This window comes from Balaenoptera physalus (genome assembly GCF_965194825.1).
Source record: "Balaenoptera physalus genome assembly, chromosome: 8".
In the NCBI taxonomy this organism is placed as follows: domain Eukaryota; kingdom Metazoa; phylum Chordata; class Mammalia; order Artiodactyla; family Balaenopteridae; genus Balaenoptera; species Balaenoptera physalus.
Genome location: NC_138887.1, coordinates 62,630,235 through 62,651,824, shown reverse-complemented (window position 1 = coordinate 62,651,824; position 21,590 = coordinate 62,630,235). Strand labels below are relative to the sequence as shown.

Genomic DNA, 21,590 nt, shown 5'->3' with positions numbered 1-21,590 from the left:
AATAAAAACTGTTTGGAAAATGCTCTCTTAGGTTCCACAGAATGAAAATACTATAACCTGGAAGGAATTTTCAATATGAGATGAGAAGCTCCGTTGGAAAGCACACTATCTCCAGAAAAGAAAGCTCTGTCTCTTTTTCTACGTTTCTTCTTCCTATTCAAGTGAATAATGATGGGAGGTAGCCAGGGTCAACTAAAATCACAAATAATCTGATATCTAGAGGAGTCAGTAGTTTCAGCTGATTTAGAGTCACAGCTGAATAGCAGAAAACAAGAAAGAAAAGACAACAAAACCAGGAAGTTTCGATAATTCATCCACTACATTATCAAGACTTGAATCTTACACTGAAGCTCTGTCTTACTCGTCCTCATATATTTACCTCTGGAGTTAGTCACACCGCCAAATTGTGCATTGTCTCTAATTGCATATTCTTTACCTCTGATGTTCCATTATATAAAGCCTTCCCTTTCGTTCCCAAGTCTTCCTCTCTGAAAGAGAAAGACGTGTATTCTACCATTTATTTTCTTGCTCTTGGGTGTAATTTTGCTCTAGAATAAACGCTTACACTCAGACCAAATTATTGGTTAAATGTATGTTTATTACTAAGTATCTTTAACTACCACTGTTACCATAAAGAGGGGCACACACCCAACCGTAATTACAAATTAAGTCCTGAAAAGAGAAAGGAGCCAGTCATAATTATGTATTCTTTTTAAAGTGCAATCATATTTCAACAGGCTAATAAAGTGAGACCTGACATATAATAACTTACCATCCTGCCATACTCTTAAATCCTAACTGCTTACTATGAATGATGTTAATATTTTACAAAGGTACACAGTAAAATCAGTTATTAGTTATCACTTCCTGAAAGAAAAATCAATGTTATACACACCTAAAATATTTAATACTCAATTGCTTAAAAATAAAAAAGGACAGGGCTTCCCTGGTGGCACAGTGGTTAAGAATCCACCTGCCAATGCAGGGGACACAGGTTCGAGCCCTGGTCCGGGAAGATCCCACATGCCACGGAGCAACTAAGCCCATGCACCACAACTACTGAGCCTGTGCTCTAGAGCCCGCAAGCCACAACTACTGAGCCCACATGCCACAACTACTGAAGCCCACGCACCTAGAGCCCGTGCTCCGCAACAAGAGAAGCCATTGCAATGAGAAGCCCACGCACAGCAAGGAAGAGTAGCCCCCGCTCACAGCAATTAGAGAAATCCCGCACGCAGCAATGAAGACCCAACGCAGCCAAAAATAAATTAATTAATTAATTTTTTTAAAAAAGTAGGATAGACATTACAAACCTAATGTAATTAAAAGAATGATACTGTCACATATAATCACATTGACTACCTTTTGAGGCCAGTCAGTATTATTTCCCCCAATTTATGGATAAGGAAATTGAGATTTAGAAGGCTTAGGTGACTTGCTACTCAGCTAATCACTGATAAAACTGGGAGCAGTATTCATGTCTCAAGGGTTCCATTGCTTTATTCACTATATGTTTCTTCCAGGATTGTCAATGTTCAGATCTCAGTAAGATTCACAGTTGATCTCCCTATGATCATGTCAGAAAAACCTTACACAACACAGGTGTCAGGGATCAAAAATAATACCAGCATTGTATGTTACCCTTTAAGTGAAAAAGATATATTGATTCAACTGTTTACTCGTTCAAGCAACAAATTTAAATACCTACAAATGTGTCAGGCATTGTGCTAGGTAGGCTCTGTTATACCCAGCTGTAGTCGTTATCTTTGCTGCACAACAAATTATCCCAAAACTTAGTGGCTTAAAACAACAGACGTTTATTACTGTACAGTTTCTGAGGGCCTGGAATTTGGGAGTGGCTTAGCTGAGTGGTTCTGGCTCACAAACTCTCTTTGGGTACAATAAAGATACTGACAAGGGATGCAGTCATCTGAAGGCTTGACTAGGGCTGGAGGATCTGCTTCCAAATTCACTCACATGACTGTTTTCAGGAGTCCTCAGTTCCTAACTGGCTGAAGCCTTAATTATTCATAACATGAGTCACTCTGTAAGTTCCTGAGTGTCCTTATGACATAACTACCTTTCCCCAGCGAACAATCCCAGCGAGAGAGCAAGAAGAAAGCTGGCATATGTTTTATAGTCTCCTCTAAGAAGTCACACTACAGCACTCCTATATTCTCCTCATGAGAACAAGTCACTAAGTACAGTCCAAACTCTAGGTGAGGGGAATTAAGCTTCACTTTTGAAAGAAGAAGCATGAAAGAACCTGTGAACATATTTGAAAACTACGATACCAGTAAATATAATTTAACTTATAGAATTTAATCTAATTATTACAAAAAGATTTGTTAATCTAATTGTAATATTTGGGTATTTAAAGGAAAACTAAGTTTATTAGAGAGTGGTTTTTTGTCGTTGCTTGTTTCCATTTTGTGCCCCCATTTTCATCTTACCCTGTCCATTAAAAAATTCTACATGTAGTGCTAAATAAATAATGACTTTTCCTATCTTTTTATGTCAATTAGGACTTTCATTCAGTGCTTATAACCGAAAACCCAAACAACAAGACCTTAAAGAGGAGGAATTTATTTTCCCTCACATAACAACAAATCCAGAAGTGGGCAGTCCAGAGCTGGGTAAGCTGACCCTCCAAAGCAATCATGAACCCAGGCCCCTCTGGCTTCCTATGCTATTATCTTGTTCTTGCGGTTGAAATAGGGCTGCTTCACCTCTAGCATCATGTCACTGTTCCAGGTAAGATAAAGGACAGGTATAGGTCCAATGGCCTATAATTTCTTCCATAAAATTTTGAGCCTCTCCTAGCAACATCTACTTTCATTTTGCTGACAGGTCACATGGCTAAACCATGACTTATTAGAGACTGAGGAAGTAAATATTTTTAACTGGACACACTGTCACCCTGAAAAAAATCAGAGTTCTGCTAGTAAGAAAGAAAGGGTTTAATTAACTATCAGTGTCTATCACCCTGCTCCAAGGAGCCTTGACACACATTATTCTGCTCCAAGGAGCTTTGACATACATTACTGAAACACCACACCAGACAGACAAACATACTGTCCAAGGTTTACCTGTGTTTCAAATGGGAGAATCTGGTCATTTTGAGTCTCACATATAAATTATATTCAAAGTAATCACACTTTCTTTTTTCTAGTTGATAATGAAGAAAAATTGGCTGACATGAATGTCATTTCCAGGAATTTATTCAAGGTGACAGCTGCACAGTTGTGCAAAGGTACGTGCATTAAGAAGCTCATCACAGAGTTGTTTAAAATAGTAAACATTTGGAGAAAAAACAGAAATGAATCAATAGAATACTGGTTAGATAAATGATAGTATATCCACTTAATGGACACTATGCAACTTTTAAAAATTATGTTATTCATGATATATTGTTCAGTGAGAAAAGAACTGTGTACGTAATGAAATCCAGTTTATCATACATTGTATTTATATATCTTTATGTATTTTTTATTCTTAGAGATGTCTGGACGAGTATAATATGAACTTTTAAAAATGGTTACCTCTGAATTACGGGATTTGGAAAATTTTTTTTTGTATTTGAATAAGTATGTATTGTTTTCATGAAAATAATAGCTATTTTCAAAAATACCCTGAAGGGTAGGAGGGGCTGATTTGATCTGGCGTTGTTTGTATCAACACACCTTCTTGCCACTAAGAAAATTATCTTAGACATGCTATATCTGAGCTTATCCTTGGAAGGATTTCTTATCTTTGCTCACTGGAAAAATATTATTCCTTATTCATTATAAATATTAATAAAATTAAAATAAGAATTCTGAGGTGTTTTGTTTTGTTTTGCTTTCTAGTTGGAACACTTTGACCTCTGAAGGGTCTCTTTTCCCTGTTTCACAGTGGCTGTGGAAGGAAAGGGGGTGAGGCTGGGGAAGAAAGAAAATGATGGAGGTAAGGAACCAAGAGAGAAGTCTGGAGGCATGGGCCCAGGAAAGAGCACTAACCTGGACATCAGATACTTGCACTTCTCTTCCAGAACGGGCTTCTCAGTTTATCTTTCTGACCTCAGTTTTCTCATCTGAAAAAATGAGGTTTGGATAAGAATCTAGATGTTTTAAAACTCTTTTGGAAGATTCTTTCGGATTTATTAACCGCATATCCTGCTAAACTACACTAAAGCTGAATGTAAATAAATTAAAGGGGGGTGGCCAACAACAATACCTTACTAACGTTATTATTTCTCCCGGACATGTTAAGTAACTTGCCAAGGCTACACAGCTAATAGGTGGAGGGAACCAAGATTCCAGCCCAGAGGCCAAGGCACTAAAGAACTGCTGAGGAGGGCATTTAAAGGAAGCAGGGGAGCTTTCTCACCCTCAGGCTAGGCCTTGTAAACGACGGTTAACACCAATAAAGTCAAGACCTTACCCCACCTCCTGACTGCTGTGGGGTTGCCTCAATCGCACCAGGACTCCTCGCTCTAATCCAAAAACAGTTTTCTGATACAAAGTCCCTTTGCCAACTAAAGGGGGGGGGGGTGAGGTTTTGCAAGGATCCGAGGAAGCTCTTCCGGCCATCGCCTGACAGCAGTGAAGTAATGACAGAACCAAAGACCACGTGTGCCTTCAGGAGGCTTTGTGGAATCACTAATTGGGTTTTCAGCCCCTGCGGGTTCACATACCTGGTTATGCAACAACAGTTGGCGCACCTCATCCTGCTGTGTTTCCTTTCATTAAGGCCAGAGAGATACTGAGTAAAGAGAGTCGGGAGGGGGACATAACAGGGGTAAAAAGAACTGTTTAAGAGCAGGCTAGAGGCCATAAGACTCCTGCAGGGTAAGAGCCTGTCCCTCAGACAAAGGTCCCTCAGGTATCCGCAGTCTCGGTCCCTGATGTCTCACTGCTTTTAACTCCTCTCAACGTCCGCAAGCTAACGCAAAACCCTAGAGCAGGATCAGGAAGGCGGAGGCCGCCAGCGAAGAGCCCCAAGAGACCTGCAACTATCGCTCAGAGAAGACCCGACTTCCCAGACCCCTTCGCACAAGGGCGGGGCGTGCGCTCGGCTGCCAATCCCCGCGCCCACACGTCGTCGTAGCCCCGCCCCACCCTGGCCCCTCTCGCTCCGCCCTTCCCTGGGGCTGGTGCGGCGGCGGCGACGTCAGCGCTGGGAGAACCCTGGGTGGCGGCTGCGCTGTCCGCCGGTCTCGGCCCGGACGCGCTGCGGGGAGGGGCGGAGCGAACGGGCGGGAGCGCGCGCTGGGCCCGCCTCGGCTGCCGCCGCCGCCGCAGCAGCCACCGCTGCCGGGGAATAATCTGGGCGGCAGCGGGCGGCCCCGGCTAGCAGCCACGAGCCACTTCTGCGGCTGCCGAGAAGAGCGAGGGTCGCCGGTCTCGTGTCGTCCCCCTCTCTGCCCCCCCGGAGGGGCAAGAGGGAGCCGAGGCTGATGTCAGGTACGGCCGGCGGAGGCGCCCTCAGACTGTGGGTCCAATGTCTCGGTTCCCCTCGCCCTCCCCCTCTCGGAGCGTGAGTGTGTGAGTGGGGGAGCGTGGAGGGTGGAACCCCACCCCCGGCGCCGCCAAACAGGTGTCTCGGAGTCGCCGCCGGGGCTGGGGACGTGCGGGTTCCTGAGGGAGGCACGGGGCACTTCCTGCTCCCGGCGCCTCTGCGAACTGCCGTTGGGGCCGCCTGCCCTCCGGGCCGCTATTTTGTTGACATGTAGCCTTCTCTGGGTCGTGGGTCCTTCCCTTTTGCCCTCTCGTGCCCCTCGCCTCCTCGCGCGCCGCCTGCCGTCGGGTGGCGACGGTGAGACACGGGCTGCGCTCCGGACCGCGCGGCTTGAGCACCTAGCGGTCGTGCCCCGCTGGGCCCTCTCCCTGCGGACCTGCGGGCGCTCAGGTGTGGACACCTTCCAGGAGAGCAGCCGGGCTGCCGCGCCGCCCCAGCGCCCAGCGAGCGGGCGCCTTCCGCAAGTGCCGGGGGACTTCCTCAGGGCTCTCTTGGACCAGCAGGTTTGTCTGTGGCCGATTTGTTCTTTTAAATTTCCCTGCCTCTAGTGAGGCAGGTGTGTTTTTTGGCAGTAGCTGCGTGGAGGACGAGGAAAGGAGTTTTTTCCTTCCCTCCTCCCTTCCCCACCAAGTGTGATGGGATTAGTAGGTGCTGACAAATTGGCTTTACAGCTCTGAATTTGGATATATTGTATACGCAAGAAATTTAGGGGTGGGGATTTATTCTTGCCCAGCTCTTACCCTCTACCTTTATTATTATTTTCAAATGACAAAACATCACAAGCTTTGGAAAAGTTGACTAGATTTATAATCTCGTTCTCTCAATTCCTTATAGTTATTGTGGTATATCCTTTTAAAGCGTTTCAGGTTGAAAACTATTATCCTAACCATGAATTGGTTTCCTTATGATTTTAAAAGTTAATTATAAAGTTAGAACTTTAATGCAATAGAGTAATTAGGCCAATGTGTAACGAACAGAAATATGTTCATTTACCAAAAACCGGGCAGTGATAGCTCTGCCTGGGTGCCAGGAAAAGGTGTCGTGCATAATTTCAAGTTGTTTGATTCTGGTGTTAGTTTAGACGGTGGGAATCTGAGGTTTTAGGAGGTAAAACTAACTTTTTGCAACTTTCCACACTTTTATCAGGTAAATGTCACTTGGTGCTGTGTGTTCTAAGTATTGTGTATAGTAATCATACTTATTTTATTTTCTGACAGCCGTAGTGGTAGTGTGTATTAATGTACAGTTTGAGTGTAAAGTTTCAAGTTACCAAACAGTTAACTCTTTTTACCATATGTTAAGTAAAACAGTGATTTAGTAAGGAAAGAATGACTCACTTAAAATTCTTCACAGGAAGAGAGTATGGTATTTTAGTACTAGTGGAGAACAATTAGATGTCTCTCTTAAATTTGCTTGGAGTTTGTGTTTTTCTGATCTTTTTAGTTAGGGTTCAGCATTTTAAAAATATTTTGTGGTTACTACCCATTTAAAGATAGGTATTTTTCTTAAATATGGTTTTTTTAGGGTATAGATTATACTAGTCTATATTTCTGAGTAAATTCAGTATCCAGAAATTATTAGAATTTTATCACAAAGTCATTTAGGAGTACATATCAATTAATGATCATCTAGTCATAGAAATAGAAAAGTGTGTCATTTAGGTATATGCTATATACTATTTGTATATATAAACTCTTTTAACAATTTGTATATTGACTTGTGCTCACTAAGATAAAAATTGCATTATACAGCTTACTTTATAAATCATGGTAATTTAGAGTTTCTGTGTGAAGAAATCATTGATTGGAATTCTTGTGACAGTGCACCTGTAAACAAACAGTAAATGGAAAATGGACAACTTGGTGCTGAAATTTCATTCAGATTCACTTAAAATTTTAAGCTTCCCAGTACAACCATGTTACTTTTAGAAGATTTGTTGAGATTTGAGTAAAGAGGCTAGTGTACAAACCACAGCAAGGTGGAAAGAATATGGCAAAATTCTTTTACCCAAACCTAAGTGGGATTAAGGTCATTCTTTTAGAATAAGGGGGAAAAAATGGAGAATTGTTCCATAAAGGAGAAGTTAGCATTTTATTTTGAAGTCTAAATGTGTATCGAATGTGTATTTAAATTTTCAGTTTATAACTAATTCAGATGTCCTATGGGAAAATACATGCCAAAATCTATATGTGTGAAAATAAGAAGTGTCCCTTGAAGAAAAAAATATAAAGAAGCTGTTGTATGTGAAATAGGGTAGCCTATAGGAAGGTAGGAGAAATCAAAAAGAAAATCTGAGTACATTATCTAGAACCTGTAGTGTGAGCTGCCTTGCACATTGAAGGGACACATGGAGGGCAGAGAGAGGCGGTATTAAATTGGGGAGATTCTGAAACAGGAAGTCTGATTAATTCACAATGAAAGCTATATATTAAAACAAATTGGTGCAAGTTGGATGATAGGGAGACTTGAAATTATACGGCTTGGAGTAGTCATTTGCATTTTTGGTCACTGTGTTAGTTTCCTAGGGCTGCTATAACAAAGTACAGCAAACAGTGATTTAAAACAGCGGAAATTTATCGTTTCACAGTTTTGGAGGTTGGAAGTCTGAAATCAAGATGTTGACAGGGCCATGCTCTACCTTCTAGGGAAGAATCTGTTCCGTGCCTCTTAGCTTCAGGTGTCACTGGCGTTCCTTTTCTTGACGTTATATCACACCAGTCTCTGCCTCTGTCGTCACATGGCATTCTCCCTGTGTGTCTCTGTCTTAATATGGTGTTCTCCCCTTTTTGTAAGCACTTCAGTCATATTGAATTAGGGGCCACCCTGCTGACCTAATCTTAATTTGATTATCTCTCCAAAGGCCTTCTTTCCAAATACGATCACATCCATAGCTCCTGGGATTACGACTTCAACCCCAGTCTTTTTGGGGGACACAGTTTAACTCATTACAGTCATGTAATTTATCTTTTACAGTATTCAGTAAAATTTTAGCACCATATAGCAGACCAAATCAGAGGGTGCCTTGGGAACAGAGTAAATTCATTTACCTATCTCAGTGCCTAGCATGTGGCAGGTCATAGAGGTAAAGCAGTGAATAGGTGAACAAAAATCTCTGTTCTCATGGAGCTTACATTCTAAAACATTGGTTCTCAAAATGTGGTCCCTGGAACCTCAGCATCATCTGGGAACTTGTCAGGAATGCAAATTTTCAGGCTCTATTCCCCAGACTTCTTGATTCGGAAACTCTTAACAAGCCTTTCAGGTGATTCTGATGTAGACTCAGGTTTGAGAACCACTGATCAAGATGGAGAAAAGAGACAATAAACAAGATGAGTAAGTAAAATATGTAATGTATTAGATGTTAATAGGTGCTGTGAGTAGGAATAGGGTGGCCAGGGAAGACCCCCTGAGAAGTAAAGACCTGAAGGAGTTGGGGAGTGAGCCATGTGAGTATCTGGGTGAGTTGTGTTCCCAACAGAGAACAGCGAGTGTAAGGATCCTCATGTGTTTGAAGAACAGCAAGGAGTCCAAAGTTAGAACACAGCAAGGGAACAGATAGTAATAGGTTCAGTTTTTGAAATTGCTATTTATTCCTTTTTGACGTACAAAAACCAAATACTAGAAGGAGAGATCAGCAAGAGAGGAGCGTGGGGGGTAGGATGGCAGACTGTGTGAGGTTCATCTTAAGGTTTTGGTTTTGTCTCTGAGTGACATTGGGAAGACACTGGAGGGTTTTGAGCAAATGAGTGACATGATCTGATTTAACTTTTAAAAGGACTGGTAAAAATGGATTGAAGAAGCCAAGGATGAAGAAAGGGAAAAGTTGATTAGGAGGCTGTTGCAGTAGTTGGGAGAGAAAAAGTGGGAGGATAAGAGGAAGGGAGAAAGGTGGCTTGGATTAGGGTGGTAGCGGTGGAAAGGTTAGAAGAGGTACGAAATTTAAAACACACAGGATTGTAGTGAGAAGTAAGCTTTTTTCTTCCTTCTCTAGTTACTTCAGTCACCCAGTTGCGAATGTAAGGATACACTAGTATATAATCTACGTATATTTTATGCATTCATTTGGCAGTGTCTGAAGACATTTTGGGTCACAACTGGGGGGAGTGCTACTGGCATCTAGTGAGTAGAGGCCAGAGATGCTGCTAAACATCTCACAGTGAACAGGACAGCCTCCAAACAGAGAATTATCCAGCTCAAGATGTCAGTTATGCCACGGTTAAGAAACACTGGCTTAATGGGATTTACAGAGGTTGGGGTATGGACAGTGGAGGGAAGGGGATGTTATATAGACAGAAAAGACAGTAAGAATAGAGGAACTCACTGCATTGAGATATTTATTGAACTGTAAATAGTTCAAAATTGCTGAAGCATAAATTATAAGGGAGGGAGAGACGGGGGGGGCATACTGTACCTGTAAGGTAATGTAATTCTTTGAAAACAAAGTTATAAAACAGGAAAACTAACACATTATTAATTCTATATTAAATATCACTCACCTGATGCCTATGTAAGGATAGGCTAGTATCATATGTATTTTATGTATTCATGACATACCTTTTTATTAATTTTTTCAATATTTCTAACCTACATGGCTCATCTGCGAGTTTTTTTCAAATTGTCACAAATCTCAAAAAAGTCTTCCAGTATATTTATTGAAAAATATCTGCATATAAGTGAACCTGGGCAGTTCAAACCCATGTTGTTCAAGGGTCAACTGTAGTTACCTTTGGTGAGAACCTGGGATAGAGATGGGAATGAAAACATACTCTTTGTGTGTGTGTGCGTGTGTGTGTGTGTGTGTATGTATGTATATGTATACATATACATATATATGTACGTGTGTGTATATATATATATGTATACATATTTAATCTACGGTTTCAGTTAGGGTTTGTTTTTTCCTTACATTTCTCATTTAAAAAGTAGCCACTACACCTTATTAACAGAAAGTCATAACCTGCCAAATGTGCAAAGATTTTCCTTATTAGTTCATATAGATCATTGTTTTTAACATCTGTAGCATATTCTATGGTATGGATGTACCATATATTTTTTTAAACTTGTTCCTCATTAACAAACATCTGTGGCAATGTCTGCCATGAACATCTTTGCACAGTTCTGTGTTTGTGTCCGTAAGAGAAATTTCTGATCATGAAATGATGGGTCAAGGCATACTTGAAAAATTTTAAAGATGTTGCCAAACTGCCCTTCCAAAAGACGGTAAATGTGTATATTCTGAGAAACAACGGATGAGCGCCAGTTTTCTCTCATATCTATGTCAATACTGGCTGTTACTGAACTTAACATTTTTTGCCGCTGTGATAGGTTAAAAATAGTATCTCTGCATTTGAGGTTTACATTTCTGTAATATGAGTGAAATGTGAACATTCTTGACCATTGTATTTTCTTTTCCGTCGAATCCTTTATTTTCTTTAACTGTTTTTATATTAGGTTGGCCTTTTGTCTTTTTCTTTGTGATACTTTTTGTTTATTTTTGCTGTACAGATTTTTTTTAACATTTTATACAGAAACATACCTTTGAACCAGCAATTTCACTGCCAGAAATTTATTCAATGCATAACCTCATACAGTTTTACTATAGTTATACCTTTTGAGTTTTGAAAAGATCTCAGTTCATGATATAAAGATGTAAAAAGATGTTTTCTTCTAGTTTTTTTTTAATTTCATTTTTTAAAAATATTGAAATCTTAGACACATGTGGAATTTGAAAGAGAAAGGTAGGGATCCAGATGGTTGCCTTTTATCTTTTTCCCAGAAGATTATTTCAATATCATTTCTTGAATAAACCTACTTTTTCTTGATCTGAAATGCTATGTGTATTATGTATTAAATTTCCATATGTACTTTTTTTTTTTTTAACAGACTATTTTGATCTGATAAAGACCACCAGGGATATATATCTTTAGGCTAACAAAGTTAGGTTAATTAACTTGCTGCTGTGAGGGAGATCACACACCAGAGGAACTGCCAGAGGGGATAGGGTTATTATAGGATTCTGGAGAAGGGTGGAGTTTAGACAGAATTTAAATGAAACAATATTTGATAGGTTTAAAGCACAGCAAGACTGTGAATCAGGTTAATTAACATCAGGCCTGGGCTGAGAAGTAGACTTAAGAGTCCTGTTTCCTTGAAGACTACAAAGTTAAGATAAATGTGGAATGTTGTGTCTGGGAAACCCTTATCTGAAGCTCTGTGTTGGAAATTGAAGCTGTTTCTGATTAGCGATTCATCATACATGTCAGAGTGGGGTGTTTCAATCTCACTGATACACTTTCAAATAATTCTAAGTCTGGTTGTAGAGAAAAAAAAAGTTTCTCAGCAATATATCTTTAGTATGAATTAATAAAAGTGTTTAAAAAAATTTTTTCCGATTCACAAGTACACTGATATGCCTGTTCAGCCTGAATATCAAATTGTTTTAATTACTATACCACATGTTTTACTCACATGTTTATTTTTCCAAACAACATTTACAATAATTTTTGCCACATTATTTAATTTTTAAAAATCTTGTATCTTAAGTAGGTCTGCCTAGGCTTAGTCCACCGCTATACCCCTTTCAGGAATTTCCCAGGTATACGCTCATGTTTATTTTTTCAAACTTTTCAGTTACGTTTTACCAAGTTACTTAACTTTTAAGTATCTTATATTTTAGTTGGGATGACATTTTAGATAGATAGATAGGTAGAGATATAGATTAATTTGGAGCAATCTACATCTTTATCATTGATTTTTTTTTCCAATTTTTATATTGTGGTAAAATACACAAAATATACAATCTTAACGATTTTTTTTTTAAGTCTTTACTTTTTTTTTTTATATTTATTTTTAGCTGTGTTGGGTCTTCGTTTCTGTGTGAGGGCTTTCTCTAGTTGTGGCAAGCGGGGGCCACTCTTTATCGCGGTGCGCAGGCCTCTCACTATCGCGGCCTCTCTTGTTGCAGAGCACAGGCTCCAGACGCGCAGGCTCAGTAGTTGTGGCTCACGGGCCCAGTTGCTCCGCAGCATGTGGGATCTTCCCAGACCAGGGCTCGAACCCGTGTCCCCTGCATTGGCAGGCAGATTCTCAACCGCTGCACCACCAGGGAAGCCCCATCTTAACGATTTTTAAGTGTACAGTTCAGTGGTATTAAGTACATTTATATTGTGCAGTCATGACCACCATCTTCCTCCAGAATTCTTCTCATCTTGTAAAACTGAAACTCTACACCCATTAAATAGTAACTCCCCTTTCCCCCTAGTCCCCGGAAATCACCATTCTACTTTATGTCTTTATGATTTTAGCTAAGTATCTCATATAAGTGAAATTACAGTAAGTTCCCTACATATGAACCATCAAGTTTTGAACTTTCAAAGATGCAAACGTGTTTGCACGTCCAATCACATAGTGTATGTTCACGTGTCTGGCGTACATTGTTACATGCATGCATCCTCTACAAGTGGTTGTACTTTTGTGTACTTTAAAGTACTGTATAGAGTACCATAGTACAGTATCTTTATTTCAAGCCCAGGATGTCCGGAAGCAAGCGTAAAAGCAGTGGTGATGTAGCTGGTACTGCTAAGAAGCACCAAGCAATAATGATGGAACTTGCTATGCAACACAAGGAGCTTACTAATGAAGACCTGATGGAACTGGAGGAGAGAAAGGACAAAGAGAGACAAGAGGAAGAAGTAACTGAAGAACCGAAGATATTCACGATGCAGGAAATGGCAAGGGGATTTTCTTTATTTGAGGAGGCACTGTTAGTTTTTGAGGCACAGGACCCGAACGTAGAACGGTACACGAAGGTTGCAGCAGCTGTTCAGAATGCAATCTAGTGCTACCGTGTCATCTATGACAAGAAAAAAAGAACTACTACCCAGACATCACTGGATCGTTTTTTCAAGAGGGTAGACAGAATTGAATCCAGCAAGGAACCAGAACCTGGGCCATCAGCATCAGATGTGAGTGAAATTGCAGCTTGCCCTCCATCTCCTATTGCTGACGATCCTTCAGCTCTGCTATCTCCCACCTCCTCTCCCTCCTCCAGTCAGTAACTTTTCTTGCCTGTTCACTCGATGCCAGCCCCTGTATGCCAGCTGTTGTACTGTACTACTGTACTTTTCAAGGTACTATACTATAAGATTAAAAATGTTTATTTTTTGTGTGTGTTTGTTTTTTATGTATGTATTGTGTGAAAAGTATTATAAACCTATTACAGTACAGTACTGTGTAACCAATTGTGTCAGTTGGGTACCTAGGCTAACTTTGTTGGACTTACAAACAAATTGGACTTACGAACGAGCTCTCGGAACGGAACTCGTTCATGTGTAGGGGACTTACTGTATATAGCATTTGTCTTTTTGTGACTGGCTTATTTCACTTAGCATAATGTGCTCAAGGTTCATCCATGTTGTCGCATATGTCAAACTTTCCTTACTTTTAAAGGCTGAATAATATTCCATCTTGTATGTAATACATTTTGCATATTCATCAATCATTGATGAACACTTGGGTTGCTTCCACATTTTAGCTATTGTGAACAATCCTCCTATACAAATGGGTGTACAGATATCTCTTTGAGACCCTGCTTTCAGGGGTCTTTTGGATTTAGATTCTTTTGGACATCTACCCGGAAGTGGAATTGCTGGATCATGTGGTAATTCTATTTTTAATTTTTTTGTGGAACTGCCATGCTGTTTTCCACCGTTGCTGTACTATTTTACATTCCCACTAGAAGTGCACAAGTGTTTCCGTTTCTCCACATCCTCACCAACACTTGTTTTCTGGGGTTTTTTGATAGTAGCTATCCTTAATGGATGTGAGATGGTATCTCATTGTGGTTTTGGTTAGCATTTTCCTAATGATAAGTGATGTTGAGCATTTTTTTCATACTCAACATGTTCATGCCTATTGGCCATGTGTATATCTTCTTTGGAGAAGTGTCTATTCAAGTCCTTTGCCCATTTTTGAGTTGGGTTTGTGTTGTTATTGTTAAGTTTTAGGAGTTCTGTATATATTCTGGATATTAATCCCCTACTAGATGCATGGTTTGCAAATGTGTTCTCCCATTCTGTGGGTTGCCTTTTTACTCTGTTGATAATGTCTTTTAATTTACAGGTTTTTAAAGTTTTTATGAAGCCAAGTTTGACTATCTTTTCTTTTGTTGCATGTGCTTTTGGTGTCATATCCAAGAAATCATTGCCAACTCCATGTTGGGAAGCTTTTATTTTATGTTTACTTCTAAGAGTTTTATACATTTAGGTCTTAGCTTAGGTCTTTGATCCATTTTGAGTTAATTTTTGTATATGGTGTTAGGTAAGGGTCCAGTTTTATTCTTGAGCATGTGGATATCCAGTTTTCTCATTACCTTTTGTTAAAAAGACTGTCCTTTGTCCATTGAATGGACTTGGCCCCCTTGTCAAAAAGCTTTTGACCACGCATGCGAGGTTTATTTCTGGGTACTTTGTTCTATTACATTGGGCTATATGTCAATCTTTGTGCCAGTGTCACCCTGTTTTGATCACTGTAGCTTTTGTAGTAAGTTTTGATATTAGGAAATGTGAGTCCTCCCGTTTTACTCTTCTTTTCTAAAATTGTTTTGGCTCCTTGAGGTACCTTGAAAAATCCCATATGAGTTTTACGATGGATATTTCTATTTCTTCAAAAAAAATCATTGGATTTTGATACAAATTGCATTGAATTCGTAGATCACTTTAAGTAGTATTGACATCTTAACAATATTAAATCTTCCAGTCAATGAACATGGGATGTCATTCTATTTGTGTCTTCTCTAATTTCTACTGAGGATGCAAGACATATTAATGTTCTCATTGAAAAGTAACAAAAAGGTATTCTCACTTTTGATCTTCTGAATCTGAAATTGTGGGAATAGTTTTAAAAATAGAGTTATAGTTTGAGACTTAATACAACTTGGTTTTGAGGTGTTACGTAATTTTTGGAAGGTTTATTTGTTTCTAATCCTTACATACGTTTTCAGGATTCATAAAATTCCAAGGTCCTTTCTAGTACTGAGGTTGTGTAACTGTAATGCTCATAAAATATTTCAGGGTCATTAGGTGAAGGCTGTGTGTTAATATTTTCTATTTCTGTAGTTTTAATAAATTACTAATAGAAGATATTTTTAGTCTCTCTGTCTCTGAATTAATATGTACTTCTGTTATAATTTGTATGAGTTGAATACACATCAAAGGAAATAGTATATATAGTTCATGTTATATATCTAGTTTATGACTTTGGGTTATATAACTGTGTCAAATGATGGGACCATATGATTTTTTATTCAGTAAATTAGGCAGTATAGATAAAGATATCTATTTGGAAAAAATAATTTCATCTGTGCCCCCCACATACACACACTTAAAACAAACAAACATTTGAATGCATTTTACAAGCCAGGCAATGTGTTAGTTGCTGGAGAGATAGAGATAAAAGAGTTATAGCTGTTGTTCTTGAGGAACTTATAGTCTAGGGGAAAATAGTTATGCACATACCTACTATGATGAAGTATGATAAGTACATAGTAGGAGATGTGAATGAAGGAACAAGAAAATATTTGATGGGAAAGCAGTTAATTTGATCATGGGTGATGGGGAAGACTGATTATGAAAAGTACTGAAACTAAGGTAACCATGAAAGATAATTATGCATTTATCCAGTAGACATAACTGAGGAGGGCTCTCTAAGCAGAAAGAATAGAACGGCCAAAGTCATCCATATGAAAGGCCATGGCGGATTTGGAGAATGGCTCAATATAGGCTTTATGGATAGGGAGTATCAAGAGTGCAGGAAGGTAAACTAGAGCTAGATCTTGTTTACCAAGTAAGCAGTATGGACTTGATCCTGTGGCATTGGAAAGTATTTCCGTTAAACAAGACTGCTGTGTGAAGCCTTTATTAAGTTGGGAAACAGAGGTAAGAGAGTTGAGCCCAAGGGAGAATGATCAAGGAATGGAGGGAGAAAAGTGTTTACAGAGTGTAAAATAGATGTGGAAATATAATCAGGTTTGGGGACTTGGGGCATGAATAAGGAGATGCTTTGCCCTCTTATTTCAAGCCAGCTGATACTTACTGTACCAGTGTCTTGTGAAAAGCATCATGGTCAACAACTCTGAGAGGTAGGAAACTATTTTTTGTCTTCTGGGAGTTTATATTCTGTAAACAGGAGAAAGTATACCAATGACCATATCCTTAGTTCCTAGGACAGTATTTGACACATTGAAAGGTGCTCAATCAGTATCACCTTCGAAAGGTTTCGTAAAACCTCACAGTCAAGTTAAAATCAAGTTGTGTAAATCTCAAACTGTAATTCTGGTTTTTTAAAAAATATTCCCACCAGTTCCAGGTTCGGAAGATCAAAAAGTGAGAATGCCTTTTACTGTTCTGTGAGTTTCACAAATATTTTTTGCATCCTCGGTGATTTCTATAATACCCAAAGTTAGTGCTGTGTTATAATGCTTTATATCAAAATGAAGAAAGGGAGAATGGAAAAGAGTGCCATACCAATTTCCTTTCACATGTGCTCTACTTAGTGGCTAACACTCAGGTTGGGATTTCCAAGCCTACGTATGCCTAGCAGTAACTCAAAGAGAACTGAATCTAAACCCAATGGAAAGAGCATTGAACTAAGGAAAAGGCTCTCTTCCCTGCTTTAAATATTACTCTTGGGGCTTCCCTGGTGGCGCAGTGGTTAAGAATCTGCCTGCCAATGCAGGGGACATGGGTTCGAGCCCTGGTCCGGGAAGATCCCACATGCCGTGGAGCAACTAAGCCCGTGTGCCACAACTACTGAGCCTTCTCTCTAGAGCCCACGTACCACAACTACTGAAGCCCACGTGCCTAGAGCCTGTGCTCCACAACAAGAGAAGCCACCGCAATGAGAAGCCCGTGTACCGCAACAAAGAGTAGTCCTGCAACTAGAGATAGCCCAGGCACAGCAACAAAGACCCAACACAGCCAAAAATAAAATAAATAAATTTATTTTTAAAAAAACAACAAAAAAACATTACTCTTTGAGCCGAGAAGGGAAGTTGAATACAGCATGTTCCTTTTTGAGTTCTATTCACCCAGAAATCAACTCTCAAGCCTCTATCCTATTTATTTCATGATCCAGCAAGCTACCAGCCACCATTCAATATTTTTGGAGAGAAAAAAAATTTTAGTCAAAATAATGCAACAGTTCGCAAAGTGTGATCCAGGAAAAATGAGATCCCTTATATTGTTTTAGGAGGTTGATAAAGTCAATCTATTTATACTAGTATCAAGATGTTATTTGCTTTTTTTCACTCATTCTCTTATAAGTGTACAGTCAGGTTTTTTAAGAAGCTACATAATATATGATATTGCAACAAATTGAATGCAGAAGGAGATATGGAATGCCAGATCCAGGTATCTTCTATTAAACCAGATACTGAGATTGCAAATATTTTAAACAATGCCACTCTTCTTAATAATTTTTTTAGAAAATATAATTCTTTTCCATAAAATAAGTTATTTATGTAAAACAGGTAGTGGATTTGTCACTACTATTTATGAATAAATAGATATTTATATTTTTGTTTTAATTTTTAATAAAGTTGTAATCAACAGATATAAGTCACATAAACAAAAGCTATTTGAGATTCTCACTAATGAAGAGTTTAAAGGGATCTTGAGACTAAAATTTTTGAGAACTGCTCAAGTAATGTATACTCATTGAACTCAATTTGGAAAAATATGGAAAGAAAAATAGTCTTAGTTGCCCCTAATTCCACCACTGAAATTAGAAATTAGAATTAAGATTAGAAATGAGAAATTGTTAACATTTTGATATATTTTTTCTAGTCTTTTTTTTTTAAGATAGCTTTTTTTAAGCACAGAATTGTAATAACATTATAAATAAAACTTTGCATCCTTTTTATTTTCACTTGTGTGCTAAGCATATTTCCATGTTGTGTAATTTTCAGAAAAAGCTTAGTGATTCTAAAATATTCTATTTAGTGAATATATGTTAGTTTATATAATTTTATCTTTTATTGATTCTAATTTTTGACTGAATCTTTCATTTAGCAGATACTTGAGGGCTTATGTGCAGGCATTATTCATAGATGCTTTTTTATATTGTATTAAAATGATTTCCTTCAATTATATTGAGTTGAGCCACTAAGCTATACTTTGAAGACAAAAAGGGAATACACTAAAGAAAAATTTAAGTTATCTTGAGTTTTTAATGATATCAGGCCACATGGCAAACTATCAAAAGTATCAGGAGGGCTTCCCTGGTGGCGCAGTGGTTGAGAATCTGCCTGTCAATGCAGGGGACACAGGTTCGAGCCCTGGTCTGGGAAGATCCCACATACCGCGGAGCGACTAGGCCCGCGAGCCACAACTACTGAGCCTGCGCGTCTGTAGCCTGTGCTCCGCAACAAGAGAGGCCGCGATAGTGAGAGGCCCGCGCACCGCGATGAAGTGTGGCCCCCACTTGCCGCAACTAGAGAAAGCCCTCGCACAGAAACGAAGACCCAACACAGCCATAAATAAATAAATAAATTTTAAAAAAAGAATCACTCTGGGTAAAAATGAAAAAAAAAAAAAAGTATCAGGAATTTATGTAACTCTTTTAGCCTGCATCATGCTGTGGAAAGTTTAAATGAATGAATTTAAACCACTTAGAAGAGTATCCTTTGCATTGAATCATCATTCAGTGTTACCTATTTTTATATGCTAGATCATATTTTAGATTTGGCTGTTATTTTTAATGTTGTAATTGAGATATACAAATGACCAACTGTGAATATTTTCCCAGGTTCCATACCTGCAACTCTTAACAGCTTGCTCGGCATTTCTGCATCAGTTCCCTACTGTTGCTTTAAAATTGAAACAGTGTGATGCACTGAATATTGATCTGACCAAGCCTGTCCTGTCTTTAAAATATCTTTACTTATCCCTCATACTTACTGGATAGTTTGACTGGGTATAAAATTCTAGCTTGGAAATCTTTTTCTCTCAGAATTTTGAGTGAGTTTCTCCATTGTTTTCAACTTTCAGTATTGCTGTTTGAAAATTCAAAACCAGTGAATTCCTGATCTCTTACATGGTGACCTTTTGCCACTTTCTCTGAAAGTTTACAGAATGGTTTCTTTGACTCAAGTGTTGTAAAATTTTATTATAGTGTATCTTTATGGGTCTGTTTTTATTCACTGTGCTGGGTGTTATTGCATCTTTTCAGTTTGGAAACTTCCTTGAAATATTTGGTTGTTGATTTCCTCCCCTCTCTTATCTACACCTCTAAACTGATTTTTAGTTATCAATTGTCTCTTTTTTTCCATCACCTTGCCTTTTTGTTTTGCTCACTTTTGGGGTGATTTCCTTAACTTTATCCTACAGCTGTTCTATTGAGTTTTTTGATTTTCTTATAAATAAGTTCCTGGGGTACTTTTTCTCAGAAAAAAATTTTTTAAGGTAGTGTCTTGTTCTTATTTCAAGAATACGATGGCACGACTTTTATCTTTCAGGATATTAGTGATAGTTTTGAGGGTTTTTTTTTTAAGTTTTCATCTCATTACATGGTCTCTTTAAAGTTACATTGAATTTGACTATGTTGATCTTTTTGTTTCATATTAGAGGCTTTCTTTAAAATATCTGGTGATTCTTAACTGGCTATATTTTAGAGTAGATATTAAAAAAATAATTGAAATCTCTGTACATGTTTTTAGGGCTTATTACCAGTAGTCCTCACTGTATGATGGTTGAACTGGAATGATTCATTGCTTAACCTTTTGGGGATTTCATAATGCAAAACCAAACCAATTGGTTTTAAACTTTACCTGTACAACAATCACTGTAACAGATGATGCTGAGACTCTGTCCGTAGGCCTTTATCTCCTTCCTCTTCACAGGCTTTGTTGTAGGGCTGCCCTCACACTGCCAGATCCTGTTTTGCCAATGTACAGGCTCTGGAATTGTCTGGGAAATTTGTTTCCTATGGATAGCCCTTAACCAGTGATTGACTGTGTGGGTACAACTCTGAGGTGTGGCCTACACTGCCTCTAGAACTACCTTGAGGGATTACCCTCCATGGACTTTGCTTGGTATCTTACCCCTTCTTGACTTCCTACCCTTCCCTCTCCTACTTCCCTACAAGGTTTTCCAGGAAATACTTTCTAATAAATCACATTTGCACAAATACGTCATCCCAGAGTTTGCTTCCTGGGGACCCAACTTAAGATAACTACTAATGTTTGGGCTGCATTTCCTTTAATAATGTATTATTTTGGGGTAAGATTGGACTGAGGTTTTCTATTTTATTTTTGGTCTCTCTTTGTCAGATATCAGTATCCAACCTTTTACATAAAAGAAGAATTGGTTAAGTTCTGCTACTTAATTTTCCAGAATGATTTATGTCATATAATAATTATGTTTTTTGAAAGATTGAAGTATTTTATCCAGGAAAAACCTGGACCTCTTTGAAATCTGGCTGTTTGACAACATTCTTTATTTCTTCTCTGGTTTTTTGGTTCATTTAGGTTTTATATCTTGAGTCAACTTTGATTATTTGTTCTTTTAGAGAAATGTGTTTTTCATTTAGGTTTTCATGTTTAATAGTTATTTGTTATATAAAATACTCTCTTTTTTTTCATTTCATCTGTGAATTTGGATATAGTTTGAATCCTGATTTACACAAACCAAATGTGAAAAGACATTTGTGAGCTAATTGCGGCAATTTGATTATAGAAGACAGTTGGGAAAATTTGATTACAGACTTGAGTTGGATAAGTCCAAAGAATTAGTTAATTTTGTTAGGCATTGATAATTTTGTTAGACATTTGATAAGGGCATTTTGGCTTGTAAGAAAATGTCCATATTTTCGGAGAGGTGTATAGAAGTATGTAGAGGTGAGATGACTTGATGTCTGGCATTTGCATTAAAATACTATCATCAATTGAACAAATAATAAATAAAGTAATGTAGCAGATTTTAAAGTTATAATTCAGTCGTGTGACGGATATAAGGGGGTTTATTGTTATACTTTTGTGTGTATTTGAAGATTTTTTTTAAATTTTTTAATTTTATTTATTTTTTTATGCAGCAGGT

At 38.5% G+C, this 21,590-nt stretch overlaps 1 protein-coding gene and 1 long non-coding RNA gene across 11 annotated transcripts in view; one reads left to right on the top strand and one right to left on the bottom strand.

Annotated features, from left to right (window-relative positions):
* The window catches only part of LOC309665575, a 110,637-nt gene extending 105,587 nt beyond the window's left edge, over positions 1 to 5,050 (bottom strand). For 4 of the 5 annotated variants that reach the window (XR_014266517.1, XR_014266518.1, XR_014266519.1 and 1 more), the window contains exons 1-2: positions 4,676 to 5,050; positions 3,999 to 4,072 (exon numbers count right to left, since the gene is read on the bottom strand). This is a non-coding gene — a long non-coding RNA (uncharacterized lncRNA). Of the gene's footprint in view, positions 1 to 2; positions 489 to 3,998; positions 4,073 to 4,675 lie in introns of those variants that run through there. The other variant, XR_014266521.1, reaches the window with a different exon arrangement.
* Positions 5,051 to 5,184: 134 nt separating this feature from the next.
* C1GALT1 (core 1 synthase, glycoprotein-N-acetylgalactosamine 3-beta-galactosyltransferase 1) overlaps positions 5,185 to 21,590 on the top strand; it is a 239,440-nt gene continuing 223,034 nt past the window's right edge. For 4 of the 6 annotated variants that reach the window (XR_014266424.1, XR_014266425.1, XR_014266426.1 and 1 more), the window contains exon 1: positions 5,185 to 5,444. Coding sequence is in view for 1 of the 6 variants with exons in the window: in XM_082472042.1 (XP_082328168.1) it covers positions 5,438 to 5,444 (7 nt within the window). In the remaining 5 variants the exon portion in view is untranslated. Of the gene's footprint in view, positions 5,445 to 5,878; positions 6,003 to 21,590 lie in introns of those variants that run through there. The other 2 variants (XM_082472042.1, XM_082472044.1) reach the window with 2 other exon arrangements.